Source organism: Lissotriton vulgaris, chromosome 2_2 (assembly GCF_964263255.1).
Source record: "Lissotriton vulgaris chromosome 2_2, aLisVul1.2, whole genome shotgun sequence".
In the NCBI taxonomy this organism is placed as follows: Eukaryota; Metazoa; Chordata; class Amphibia; order Caudata; family Salamandridae; genus Lissotriton; species Lissotriton vulgaris.
In genome coordinates this window covers 151,369,880-151,385,040 of record NC_141688.1, presented here as the reverse complement: position 1 = coordinate 151,385,040, position 15,161 = coordinate 151,369,880, and the positions used below count along the sequence as shown (strand labels likewise).

The 15,161-nt window shown below is 44.5% G+C and overlaps 1 protein-coding gene across 1 annotated transcript in view; it reads right to left on the bottom strand.

Moving 5' to 3' along the window:
- The window catches only part of LGR4 (leucine rich repeat containing G protein-coupled receptor 4), a 347,498-nt gene that overhangs the window by 40,671 nt on the left and 291,666 nt on the right, over positions 1-15,161 (bottom strand). Inside the window, exons 11-12 of the mRNA XM_086959479.1 lie at positions 14,616-14,687; positions 14,222-14,287 (exon numbers count right to left, since the gene is read on the bottom strand). Of these exons, the coding sequence (XP_086815605.1) occupies positions 14,222-14,287; positions 14,616-14,687 (138 nt within the window). The remainder of the gene's footprint in view (positions 1-14,221; positions 14,288-14,615; positions 14,688-15,161) is intronic.

Here is a 15,161-nt window from a genome sequence, read left to right as displayed (position 1 = left end):
GATCAATGCAAAAAGCAAGAACAATTAAACATTTCCATTGAAAGATACAATCATAATAAACACTTTTCAGGTATAGAAGAGTGGATAACGGGGAGGTGGGTAGGTCAGGGAGGAATCCACAGGCACATACTGTATCCACCAGAAAAAGCATTACAGAAGGTAAGTAACTTGTTCTTCTGATGGATACATCTGCCAGTGGATTCCTCACCTTATGAAAAGAATCCCACAGCAGTCCCACTCCTGGAGGAGGGTGTCCACTCTTCTATACCAAGAAATCCTGTAGGACAGAGCGCGCAAAGTGACCATCCCTCCTCACTTCGGAATCTAAGCAGTAATGCTTCGCGAAAGTGTGGAGGGAGGCCCAAGTTGCCACTCTACAAATGTCCTCAACAGGAACACCTCTAGATAAGGCAGATGTAGATGGTAGAATGAGCTCTTAAACTCACTGGAGGTTCCTTACCGGCCAAAGAGTAACACATCTTGATGCACAAGACAATCCATCTGGAAAGTGTGTGCTTGTGCACCGCTCTGCCTTTCCTGTAGCCAGCAAAGCCCACAAAGAGCAGGTCATCCACATGATAGTCTTTAGTTCTATCAAGGTAAAAACTCACCGCCCTCTTAGGGTCCAAGCGGTGAATTTGCTCCTCCTCCTTGGAAGGGTGAGGGCGAGGATAGACGGAAGGAAGGGTAATGGACTGCCCCAGATGGAAGGGAGTTACCACCTTAGGCAGAAAAGCAGCCCTGGTCCTGAGAACCATTCAATCAGTATGAATAGTCAAAAATGGGGGGTTTTGAACTCAGAGCTTGAAGCTCACTTACCCTCCTTGCCGAGGTAATGGCAACAGAAATACAGTTTTTAACGTCAATAACCTAAAGGGACACTTGTGTAAGGGCTCAAATGGAGAACCCATCAAGTAGGTTAAGACCAGATTTAAGTCCCATTGAGGCACAATAAAAGGAGGGGGCGGATATTTGTTGGTAAGACCCTTAATGAATCGTAACACAATGGGTGATTTAAACAAGGACGGCAGGTCGGGCAAACAAAGGAACACCGACAAAGCCGATAAATAGCCTTTCACAGTAGCTACAGCAAAACCCTGCTGGGCCAGAGACAGAGCAAACTAAAGAATGTCAGATAAGCGAGCCCTTAAAGGGTCAATAGATTTCTCCCCAAATCAATGAACAAATTTGGGCCACCTATATGAATAAATAGACTTGATGGAGAGACGTCTGGTGGACAAAATATCGTCCACCACGTCAGAAGGAAGAGAAAAAGAATTCAGGTTGCCCCGTTCAATCTCCAGGCATGAAGGTGTAAGGTCTGGAGGTGGGGGTGTAGAACCTGCCCCTGCGACTGCGAGAGGAGGTCTGCCCTTAGAGGCAAACAGAGCGGAGGGCACGAGGAGAGGTAGAGAAGATCTGTATACCACACCCTTCTTGGCCAATCCGGGGCGATCAATATGACTTGGGCCCGGTCTTGACGAATCTTCCTCAGAACTCGAGGAATGAAGGGTATGGGAGGAAACGTGTAAAGGAGTTGTGAGTCCCAACTCAACTGAAATGCGTCCCCTAAAGCTCCCTGCATCGGATACTGGAGACTGCAGAATGACAGGCAGTGAGCTTTCTCGTGAGTGGCAAACAGGTCCACCCGAGGAGTTCCCCACGTCCGGAAGATGTGACGAACCACCTCCTGATGAAGCCTTCACTCGTGGTCGGCTGAGAATTGCCGACTGAGACTGTCTGCACGCACGTGTAGAACTCCGTCCACATGATTTGGCATCAGACAAATCTGATGGTCCTGAACCCAGGACCAGAGACGCAGAGCCTCTCTGCAAAGACAATGCGACCCTACGCCTCTCGGTTTGTTGACATACCACAGCGCGGTAGTGTTGTCCGTTAGGACTTGAACCGACTGACCGCGAAGGGAAGGGAGAAAGGCCTTGAGCACCAAACGTATCGCCTGTAACTCTAGGAGGTTGATGTGAAGCAACCTTTCCTCTGGAGACCAAAGACCCTTGATCTCCAGGTCGCCCAGATGAGCACCCCACCCTAAGGTGGATGCATCAGTTATCACTGTGGCCACCGATGGAGGTAGATGGAAGGGCTTCCCTTGAGACAGATTGCCTTCCACGCTCCACCAAGATAGATCCGCTGCAGCTTCTCTGGAGATCCTCACAGACTCTCTGAGATCTCCGTTGTGCTGATACCACTGCCTGCCGAGGCACCTCTGTAGTGCCCTCATGTGTCAGCATGCATGATTGACCAAAAAGAATGCAGGAAGCAAACAGACCGAGCAGGCGAAGGACCTTCAGGACTGGAACAACCGCTCCATTATAAAACAAAGGAATTATTTCTTGAATGCCGAGAATCCTTTGCGGGGGAGGGAATGCTCAACAGACAGTAGTGTCCAGTGCCACCCCTATGAACAGGTTGCGCTGAGAGGGCACCAGGTGAGACTTGGGCACTTTTTTCAAAAAACCCAATTTGTACAACAGCGGAGTTGTCACTTGCAGATGATGAAGCACCTTCTCTGGCGACTCAGCTTTGAGCAACCAGTCGTCCAGATAGGGGAAAACTGATATCCCCGAACTTCTGAGATGGGCTGCCACCCCTGCCATCACCTTAGTGAAGACTCGTGGTGCAGTAGTAAGTCTAAACGGGAGAATCACAAACTAATAATGTTGCGACCCCACCATGAAACGGAGATACTTCCTGTGCGACTTCAGGATCGGCAAATGAAAATACACGTCCTGCAAGTCGATCGACACCATCCAGTCCTCTTGCTGCAGCGCTTGAAGAACCTGCGCTAGGGTGAACATCTTGAACTTTTCTTGCTCCAGAAAAAGATTCAAGATCCTGCGATCCAGGATTGGACGTAACCTGCCATCCTTCTTGGTATCAGGAAATACCAGGTGTAGTATCCCTGACCCCTTTCCCGGGCTGGCACCACCTCTATTGCACCTTTTTTTCGTAAAGCTAGGACCTCCTCCGGTAGGAGAAGGTGGTCCTCCGAGCAAGAACCTTCACAAGGAGGGTCATTTGGAGGGAAGGGCATACCCATTCTCCACAAGATTGAGAACCCAAAGGTCTGTAGTAACAGATTCCCAATCTTGCAGAAAATGAGTAAGCCGACCCCCCACAGGACCAACATGATACAGAATGGTGGATCTAGGTCTGCTTTGCTGTGGTAAGAGGGTGCAGAGGTAGAGGAGGAGGAGGAGGAGGGCTGACTACCTCGTGAACGACCTCTGTTCCTACCCCTATAGGACTTATATAGGGTGTTCTGCTGCTGCTGCTGAGGCTGTTTGTAGGTCCGAAAGGACGACCGCCCAAAGCCTCTGTACTTTTTTTTTTATAGGAGGAACCCCTAGATGTGTCTGCAGACCCAGGGACTTGGCTGTAGCCTTGCTGCCCTTAAATCTTTCTAAAGCTGCATCTGCCTTCTTCCCAAAAAATCCAGAACCATCAAAAGGGAGGTCCAAAAGAGTCACTGGACATCCTGAGAGAACTTTGATGACTTAAGCCAGGCACTCCTTCTCGATGCAACTGAAGAACCCATTATTCTGGCTACAGAGTCCGCAGTATCAAGACTACTCTGGATCACCTATTGTGTGGCAGCCTGCGTGTCAAACAAGACCTCATCAAAATTCTTCCTGTCCTCCTCCGATAACTTTGGGGTTAGCAGTTTAGCAGAATCCATTAAGGCATAAATGTACCGGCCCAAAAGACAGGTAGCATTAGTGGACTTTAGGGCCATAGACGCAGAAGAAAACACCTTTTTAGCAGCCTGATCCAGTGTTTTCGACTCTATGTCACCTGGTACTTGCGGAAAAGCACCAGACGATTTCTTTGAACAGGCAGCTTGAATAACTAGGCTCTCAGGTGAAGGATGTGAAGTAAGAAACTCAGGATCTCCTGGAGCCGCCCTGTATCTCCTGGCAACAGATCTTGAGACTACAGGAGCCGAAAAGAGCTTATGCCAAACCTCCATAACTGGTTCAGTGATGGCGTCATTGAATGGCAACAAAGTTCCATTATAGCAGAAGGAGAATGTAGAATATTGGATTTGAATTACGCTGTCTGGAGCTGAAGACCTAAAAGATCAGCTGCCTTCCTTATCACAGTGTGGTAGGGAGCCACATCCTTAGAGGGAACCTCCGAAGGAGGAGAGAGTTCCCATTCTGGTGACATATCCAGTCCACTTGCCACTCTTAAGTCTTCAAAGAAGTCCTCTGACTCCTGAAGCTCACCTTCCTCCATCTCATCCTCCCTATATTGCTGTTCTTCCGATAGCCTTTGTGCATCCCGCCAGGACCTTATCCTCGGGCTGGCTCCGACTGAGTCGTACACGGCTCCGATGGATTCGGAATCGGCGTCGAACACGGATCCGGGGGCACAAACGAAGTCGAACGAGGTCGAGCTGACGGCGTCGGAGATGGTGGTATCGGCATCCTCTGCGACGGAAAATGCCAGGACAGAGCCGCAGGAAGAAAAGGCATAAAGGGAGCCTGAGCATAGGCTTGAGGAACTCCCAAATTAAACACCATAGGACCCATGGAACCCGAAGGTGCACCAGAGGCGTACATTGCCCTCACAAAGACACCATACATAGCATTAATGCTATGGGTCTTGCCCTGGTCCAGAAAAAGGAGGGTACTCGCCTGAAATACGCTCAGGCGTAGGCATCACCGGACTCGAGCCTGCCGGCGCCGACGGTGCATCCATTGGAGTCGACGGCACTTCAGTACTGGTACCTCTTCAACCGGAGCCGGAGAATTTCTCAGAGATGGAGAAGGAATCGGCGACGGCGACAGCGCCGGTGAAGCCACAGGAGAGTCGTGCTTTCTGGAGAAGGAGAAGGAGATACATAGTCCTTACGATGTCGATGGTCTGTTGTGGTCTACTTCTGAGCCTCTACCTTATCCGAACGGTGTCGAGAGCTGTGCCTCTTCTTCTTGACCTCCTCCGGCCCCTCTTCTCCTTTCCCATCTTTGCCATGAACAGCTTGGCTTCCCTTTCTTTCAGAGCCTTCGGGTTCATTTTCCTGCAGCAAGCACAACCCTCGACGTCATGGTCCAATGACAAACACCAAACGCAATTGTCGTGAGGATCTGTTATGGACATATGTCCACGGCACTCACTGCAGGGCTTGAATCCGGACTTCCTCGACGACATCTTTTTAAAAAATAAAAAGAAACAAAAGAGCAGGATACAAGGCAGAATACACAAATTATCAATACAACTACAGAGAGTCCCCAAAAAAACTTGAGCGTCGACGGGGCAGAAAAAAAGGGAACTGACGTCATCACGCCGACGAGGCTCCCTTATGGCTCTGGTGACGTCAGCAAGGTAACGAGCGGAGCCGTGCCTCTGTGACATCATCCTCATCGGCGTAGAGAGCTACAAAACTTACCGAATGCTGCTGGCGCAGGTTATATTCACAAGGTGAGGAATCCACTGGCAGATGTATCCATCAGAAGTGTCTTGTACACAGTTTGTTAATAAATTAGGTTAAATATTACAAGCATAAGCTTTGAAACTAATATAACCTGCCCCTCGATTTGTACCAGAGATTGTACCGATAGGTGGCTGTTTGAGGTAAAATGGACAGAATGGGTATCTAAGCCCCAGTGTTTCTGTTCATTTGTCGTTTAGCGTGGTATGTGAGTGAGAGATATGAGAGGTCTTCGCTTTCCTCCCACTAATGCACAAGTTGTGTTTAAGAGGCAGAGGAACTGCATGCATGCCTATCTGCAACTCCAGGAGTTAGACACGTTGTTTCAGCAGGTCTTGGCTGCAGTGTCAGCTGCCTGGCACTTGGGTTTCTGGTCTGTGTGACTACTCCACCTCCCTGCCCGAGAGTTGACCCTATCGGGGCTTTAATATGCAGGTGGAGGGGACCCCGCTGGCAGTGAATGGCCGACAGTCCTGTGTGTACACAGACTTCTTTGCTCATAGGATCTTGGGCAGGCCGAGCTAGAAAGTAGCACTGTAGTGTGAGCCAATGAGGACGCAGCAAGTGTGTGGGGCACAGAGATTGTCTTCTTTCTTTCTTTTACTTCCGCAGCCCTGGGGGAGGCTGTCTGTGCATAAGAGAAGAACTAGTAAAACTTAAAAACAGTGAAAGCATGTATTACAAACCCCCAACCACGTAATGTTGAACACGGAGTAAACTCATATCCCGTTTCTTTGGATTTTGGCACATCGTTTTATTTGCTCAAACACTAAGCCAATGTCTATTGAAATTTGAGGATGTTTTTGATGTTAAAACGAGGATGCTCGGGTTACATTAGACCACAAAACTGCCACTTTATATGCCTTTTCCTCATACTGCTGTCTCTCTGGACGTACTGTTATTTCTTTGCTGTTTGTTATTCTCTTTACTTTCAGCCACGCTGCTATACAACATGGCTAAAACATATAGACAAAGCCAACAGTTCTCACATAGTAATGTGCTGCATGGCTAAACACTTAGAAGGTCCCAAACGCCCACCGGGGGAGGAAGAAGATGGCGGACTGTAGCCGCCACGGAGCTCAGCAGAGTGATGTCTATCGCACCCAAACCGAGCTGAGAGATGCAGACACCCTGTAGCGGATTACAGAGCCAAGAGACGTAAGATATTAGGAATCGGGAGAATAGAGGGTTTACAAACTGAACTGCATCTGAACTGTACCTGAAGATGTGCCCCTTGTGAAGCAGAGGATAGGGAGTACGGATGTGGCAGCCTTTCAGGATTAGGCTTGAGCGCTTGTTGTGGGTGTCTCAATTGCTTTCCTGGAGGCTGGCGGGCCTGTCGGCGGTCGACTGGTCGGGCCTGGCCTTCGCTGTTGTTCCGGCAGTGACACCACTACCACAAACTAGAGGAATGGCACCACCAAAATCTGCCCCGAGGAGTACCCACGCTGGGAAGAACGTTGTGGCGGGAGAGATGAGAGCTACAGACAGTGGGGGCATGGTAGAAAGAGAATCAATGTGGAGAAGTACAGCGCGGCTATTGGAAAGCCGCTAACGCGCTTGCTGCAGTCTGGGAAGGCAGCAGAGCTTCTTGTTTGTAACTCAGAGAAGGATAATTTAACCGGCAACCAAATGACTGAGGTCCTGCTGACAGCTATTTTGGAAGGTAACATTGTTACAATTGATACTGTTGGCACTGTCTCTGTTTCCACTATTGCTTCTGCTACTGCCTCGGATGCTATTACTGATGCTACTATGGATACGCTCCCACCTGCTGTTGGAAGTACAGATAATAGTGACAATAATTTAGGAGTAGGGAGGGGAGGGGCTTTGCTGATTCAGTCAGTTCATATGACAAGGGTACTCGATAGGACCCCTCTAATTTACTTAATACACTCGGATCTGAGGAAACTGCTCAATTGAAAAAAGTGGCAGAACTGGGGGCAAGAGTCTGCAATGATATAGATGCTATTGCAGGAGAGGAGAGAGATGGGGAGGGTGATGAGACAGATTCATTTGATGACATTGAGGAACCATCGGAGCTCTCTGTGCTTTCGACAGACATTGTTAAACCATCTATGGATAAAAAGGGGAGAGGGAAGGCAAAAAACAAAAAGAAAAAGAAATCGCCTACCGGCCAGAATGTGATATCACCACGAGGGAAGGTAATCTCAGAAAATAGCCCTTTGCGTAAATGGGTACAAGCAAAGGGGGGAGGGGGGGGGGGGGGGAATAACAAAACTGGGTTTTGGCTTCTACACAGTAAGGCTAAGCCCAATCTAACAAAATAGCAAAACAAAGGCCAATACTGGACCTATTATCAAATGCTTAGATGAAAACCTCTATGAATGAAACATGTTTGAAAATTTGAATACAAATTTAGCCTAATATTTCCATCTAGTTGGTTTAGGTACTTATAGATATCCTTTGACAAAGGTCCACATTGTTGCTGTGTTTTTCATATATAGGTGTGAGAGAAGTATGAATGTTGTAGGTAGGATGTGTTACTTGTAGATGTGTAAATATGTAAATTTATTGTTTCTTTGATATGTGTAAATGTTTGTACATGCATAAATATCCTTAAAAAAATATCTAAAATTGAAATGTATAACTAGTGTTAAATAAATAAATAACTAGTGGCGTTAGCAAAAAACGGACCGATGTGTTTCATTCATAGAGGTTTTCATCTAAGCAGGTCCAGTATTGGCCTTTGTTTTGCTATTTTGTTACAAGCAAAGGGGGGCATTAAGAGTATGTCGTTACGGATTTTGGGCAGTAGTCCTACTGAGGAAATTCCAGTAAAAGCTCATTCGGTGTGCTCGGTGGGAGATAGCTCCAAGATGGGGCTGCCGGAGGGGATGCAACCTACACATTTAGGCCTCTGAGCTGCTCCTACTGTGGAAGGCACTCAAGGCACCCAGGTGGTGGCTCCAATGGGGGGTGATGCAACAGGAACAACTGGTACTCAAAAAGCTATGACACCATCGCTCTGTCTGATATTGCAGTCATTGAATGAGCAAAGGCAGGAAGCTCAACAGCATTATATTCAAGTCAGCGACAATAATAACAGAGTGTAACAGTCCCTACAGGAGATGGCGAGCAAGCTTGGAGGACTAACCCGGGATATTTCATAGTTACAACAGAGAGTTGCGGATTCGGAGGAATAATCAGCTCTTACAGATGGTCTTACAAAGCAACATGATGATCAGATCTCAGCCATACAGATCAAATTGGAAGACATGGAAAATCGCCTGCGCTGACAAAATCTAAGAATTTTTTGGTATCCCTGAAGGCTCGGAAGGGGCGGACCTGAGGGCCTACATGGTCCAGCTATTTCAGAAGGCCTTCCCTGATCTCTCCGACTGAGACTGGGACTCTCAGTTGCAGAGGGTTCACAGATTACCATCAGCCCAAAGTAGCAAGGGGGGCAATGCCCACGACCATTTATGATATATTTTGGAATTTTTTTGTTGAGACAGGCAGTTGCATTCAAAGCTCGACCTAATTCTCCGGTAAAAGCGGAAGCAGTTACTTTTTTCATCAGATCTGATTTAAGTAAAGCTACAAATGGACAGGCGTTAGAAGCCGCGCCAATTTATAGACCCGATAAAAGCCCTTAGGACTCAGGCCTTTTTACAAGAACCTGCACGCCTAAATGTTCTTAAGGACGGTCACACTTACTTTTTTGTTGAAGAAAAGGAGACGGAGCAGGCAGTGGCCAAATGGCAAATGGAGGCTGTATCGCAATAGTAGAACAGTGGGTCACAAATTACAATTTTCGGACATGGACACTGTCTCAAAGATTAGTTAGTGTATGGGTATCTTGTTTAAGCTTGCAGGGGGGGTATTTGGGATTACCTCATGTACCACTTAAAAGGAGGTGTGAGTCTTGTTAGCTACGTTTCTTTTTCTTTTTTATATTTTGTTTTCTTTCCCTCCCTTGTCTATTATAGTTGCACTAAGGTTAATCTCAGGTTAATTCAAGCACTATCTCAAAGAGAAAAATTGTTGTTGATATCTTTTTGAGGGGGTGTGGGGATGAGCACCACGGCTGAAGCTCCGCAGGGCTGCCCTGTGAGCGGCAGCTGGATAATGGGGGGGAGGGGGGGGGAGCCTCTTCTATGGGACAGGGTGGTGGTGGTGAGAGGGAAATGGGGGGAAAAGGGGGCAAATAAAATCATCACTAGGGCATTGTTGGTTTAGGGCAAACAGCAGATTTTTAGCTTATTTTCTTTTTTTTCAAAGGCAATATGAATTAGTTACTTACCTGTAATCCTAGTTCTCTTCCTGGGGTATCCTCATCAAAGTCATAAGCACTAGAATGTTCCAGCCCTTGCACGGGACCCCGGAAACACAATCATATATGTGCCCCACGGCTGGAGATGATTCACTGCCATTAGAATTTTATAAATCCTTTAAAAGGATATTGCCTTTGTGCAGGGTGATACAATCTGTGGCAATTGGCGGGCAGGTACCGGAGTTGTGGAACACAACACAAATTGTGTTTTTCTTAAAAAAAGGCAAACCATGAACAGAATGTGGATCATATTGGCCCATTTCCCTTATCAATACGGACGCCAAGGTATTTTCAAAAATCTTGGTGACATGCCTAGCTCCACTCATGCCACACTTAGTTGATAGACAGCATGGGTTTATTATGGGGAGGGACACTACTCCCATGTCAATAGGCCATTGGAGCATTTGATTTTTCAGATAAGAAAGGGATAGATTTCGGCATGAAACTTTTAGACGCTGAAAAGGCCTTCGATCGGGTCAGGTGGGATTTCTTATGGGTTAGATTGGCCAAGATTGGCCTTGAATCTCAGTTTTGGTCCTGGGTACAGGCTTTATATTGTAATCCACAGGCCAAGTTGTCGTATTGGGGAATTTGATCCCTCCCATTTCAGATCTTGTGTGGGATTAGGCATTACTTTTTGCTCTGTATATAGAACCATTTTACGTACTTTATAAAATTGTACACAAATTAAGCCATTGGAAGCCGATATTTTTAAATTTAAGATTACGGCATATGCTGATGACATCACGGTCTACGTAGTTAACCGGGGGTAGCCGTGACAAGCATTAAGGAAGAAGCAGAGAAATTTGGTAATGTTGCAGGCTACAAACTGAATGCTGATAAAACTCAGGTGCTTACTATGGTTGGGATTCAGAATTTTACTACAAGGTCTTGTATTACTGTGATCTATTTGGGGGTAAAGATAACAGCTACAATCAACCAGATTATCGATGTAAATTGCGCACCACTTCTGAAAGAAACTACCAAATAGCTAAAAATTTGGCAAAGGCTCCCTATAGGCATGCTAGGCAGGTGCAATCTGATCAAAATGAAAATTCTACCTAAGTTTCTATTTTTGTTCTGGTCTATTGCTTTGAAAGTCCCTAATATATTCTTTAAAAAACTTGAAGGGATTTTTAGCAGCTTTATCTGGAGATATAAAAAACCGAGGAGGGCGATCGAGCGGCTCAAATCTACATTTGATCAAGGCGGGCTCGGTTTCCCAGATTTTAAAATTTATTTTTAGGTTTCCTTCACTTGTCTGTTTCGCAGCCTGTTCGGATTAAATCAGACAGATTCAGTTTTTGGGTTTATTTTAGGGAATCAGAGGGACAAGTTCCTATATGGGATTAGAGATCCAAAATATTTTAAAAGAATGAAGTTCAAGACCATTAGAGATACTGTATATATCTGGCAAGCAATGTCTGCAAGGTGCAATTTGCCAACGTTTCATAAAGACTATCCATTGTGGGGGAATCCCTTTTTTCCTGAGGTGTTTCAGGATCAAGCAGGTAAATCCTGGGCGAATTTTGAAGTACATTGCTTGGGTGATCTGTACAATGACAGAGGAATTACATCATTTGAAAATGTACTTTTAGCTTATACCAGCCCATTTTTTCTTTAAATATCTGCAGATCAGAGATTATCTGTTCTCCAATTTGAAGGCAAACCAAATAATACATTCAATTGTCTGGGATTGTATATATGAGGGGGAGGGTGGGGGGTGGGAAGGGGAGTCTAAATCTCTGATTGGGTCAATGTACACTCATTTACATAGTTTTAGACCAGATGGTAGTGAGAAACTAGCAGAATGCTGGAGTCAAACTTTGGGGATAATGGTTTTACCTAGAATGATTAAACATGTTTTGGGTTATGTTAAGGATTAGGTTCAATCTGTTAGTTTGCAACTCCAGCACTTACGTATTACTTGCATGTGGTGCTACACCCCGGCTAGAATAGCTAAATGGGCCCAAGGAAACAAGATGGGGGATAAGATAAATTGCCCTAAATGTGGACTTTATGCTGCTAATCTAAAACATATGTTCATTGAATGCCTAGAACTGAGGGGGTACTGGCAGAAAATTGAACAAACAGTTCACTCTAAATTAGGATTGGATCATCCACTCACGGATCTTGAAATTATGTTGGGGTACAAGGATGATAATCCAGCAGAAGTGCGTCTTTTTTCGATCTTGATGACTGTGGCTAGGTTGGTTATTGCCAGGGTATGGGTCTCTGCTACACCACCTGTGGCAGAGGATTGGTGGGCTACATTAGAGATAACTATGGCTTAGGGGCAGCCCTGGCAAAGGCAAGGGGTATCCGCTCGTTAGTTAAGTTAGAAGTGCTATGGAGACCATTGGCTTTGGATAGAATAATATAGCTAGTATTTGTTTAATGTAAAATAAGATGTGTGTCCTTTAACCTCTCCGTATTTGTTATGAATCCAAGAGGCTCTTCTTTTTTTTCTATCTGTATTTTTATTTTTTATTTTTTTTTCTTCTCTTTGCCTGATGTATAAACTATAATACCTCCAGTTTATGTTTATTGCATAAATATGCCCTTGGTGATGAAAAATTAAAAAAAATTAAAATAAAAGAAGGTCCCAAAGGCGAGACCTATTGGTTATGCCAATGCTTGTTCTACTTTCTGGCTGTGGGCTAGTATTAATTCTACACCCATACATACCTATGTCAGGTTAAACTAAAGAGTTCTTGATTCTTTACAAACAAGAGGATAACATTATGCCTGCAACTCACAATTTCCGAAGTCTACACCATCTCTAGAATCCACATTATGGACACAGGTTGCTCTTTCACCACAGCAGTAGTCTAGGGGACACTGGTATACAACACCTCATTCCTAGGTGAAATGCCTGTGCTGATACTGCAACTACAAATCCAGCCCAAAACACCCTAATAGGATATGTAATGTATGTTTATGAGAAACAAATCGCAGCTACCTTCGGAAAGAAATGCAGGGTCCAAAACAAGCGAATCCCAACTCATTTCATGCTACGACTGAACACATTTCAGATCATTTTCAATTTCGCCGACACATCATACAATCCCTAATTCTTTCTCAGAACAACACGCACAACTCACTCAGTTGGACCGGCCGTTGGACTAGCATAACGTTTACAACTAACACAAAGTTATCAGCTATGACTTATTAGAATAACTAGTTTCTATTACGATATACACATAAAATAGATACAACTTTATAGTCCTCCTCCTTCCCCACCCCACTTTAAATATAAAGACTTAAAAGGAACAAAAAAACATTTAATAAAGTTGTACAACAAAACAAAGACTATACTGTCACACAAAAAAAGCTAACTGACCAAAATTTACATTTGACCCCTATCACAATCAAACGAACTAGCAACAAAAAGAGCACATACCGGCTTAACATCTTGTTACCTCTTTTCAAAAGAAGACAACAGTACTCTCCTCACAAACCTACAATGGCTTACAGTGAAGCACACAATCCGACCCAACGTCCTCTACCTGATAGTCAAGTATCTTTCCAGCCTTCTTTATTTTAATTTTTTCCCCAAACCATTCTCTCAAGCACCCCCCATTTCGCTACCCACGAGATCCTCACATAAAGGCCTTCAAGACCCCCCTCCCCCAAATCCCATCTTATACATCCCTCCACCCCCATAAAGAAGTCCAGTTGAGCATAGAACGATTTGGTTTTCAGTGGAGGAGTTACAATAGGGCGTTCACTGGGACACACCAAGAATTTGGAACTCTTTCCCACCCGACATCAGCAAAATCCCTTCTCTCGCACGCTTCAAGAAGAAGGCCAAAACCTTCCTCATGGGTAAATTCCTCGTCTAATCCCTGCCCTCACCCACCACATTTTGCCTGGCGAATCTAAGCCTATCACTCCCAGAAGATGCTAAGACTATTGCCTCCTCCCCTGATCTTTAATTATCCAGAAAAAAATAAGAGGGCCGCTGTTTTTACTGTTTCTAACTATGATTGTAATTATTTACATGTAGGAGAAAGGGTAAGATGTGTTCGTATTTCTCTGCATTTTATGTTGGTTTGTAGACATTGTATACCATGTAAAGTGCTATGATACCCTCACGGGTCAAGTTCGCGCTCTATAAAACACTAAAATAAAATAAAATTAATATAAAATAAACAAACATCTAAAAAAGCATTCTTTTACCCAAAAAAGAGACACACAAATTAAATCAGACTTGTAAATATGTGTCAACTTATTAATAAACGATATCAAGTAGATAAACATAATAGTTGCTGCTAAAGCAAGAAAACGTTTAATCTATTGCTCACAACTAGAGGTTTGCATGAACATTTGAATATTGCAAATTTGGGAACAGTAAGATTATTCCAACTCAATAAAACGTGATGATACATCAAAAGTATTATGTGCTGTCAATATACATTTATAACAAATTGTATATAAGAGTTATAATTTCTGCTTTAAACACTCACATTTCTTCCAATGTACTGCAGCCTTTAAAATTAGACAGGTCTTCTATATCATTGTAGGACAAATCCCTTTAAATCAATTCAAAACAAAAGATGGGTCAGAATACAGAAAATGATTTCTATTTGTAGTACATCCTCCCAGCTCTACAAATATCATTTTTCAAGCTGAACTTGGAACACTTGTCAGTCTGCTGACCCTGAAGGGAGACGATGTAGTAGGCAGATATGGTTGATAAATAGTGAAGCAGCAGTGCCATGATATAGCTGTTATTTATATAGGACAATTTATGCTGCAGAGAGCGGCAGGTGTGAATGGCTTTTGTGGACACATTTCTGCCCTGCCAATTCATCAACCCCACATTAGTGGAAGGAAAGCAACTAAAATGAGGGCACTTACAATGTCCGAAGCGTCTTTTGCTCATGGCACAGGCTGACGGGAATACTGCTGATCTTAGTGCCTGTAAAAATCCTGCAGAACAGTAAAAACAGCTATGTGTGAAAGTAGAGAAGTGTAGCCATCTTGACAGTGAAATGATCGATGGAAACAATTGTAACAAATTACGGTTTATATCAAAGTATTTCCTTGAAGAAACACTATGGTGCCAAACTTCATAAGGCATAACAACCACCCCTGCTCTGCTCCACACATCCTTCAAACAAACCCACTTTTCCCAAACAAACTGCATACTCAAATTATTTACATGCACAAACAAGACAGTGGATCTTTTTTAACAACATCAGATCTGCTCTATTGCATGAATCACAGACTGGATGCTAGCACACACATCTCAGTGGTATTTGAGAAAACTTGTGAGACATCTAAATGTCCACTATGGGTAAGACTAAGGAAGGAGGGTAAGAAAAAGGAGGAAAATATGAGAGGGAAATGTGAATCCCAGGTTTAGGGATTCTTGACCTCCCCCAACTATAAAGTATGATCTAC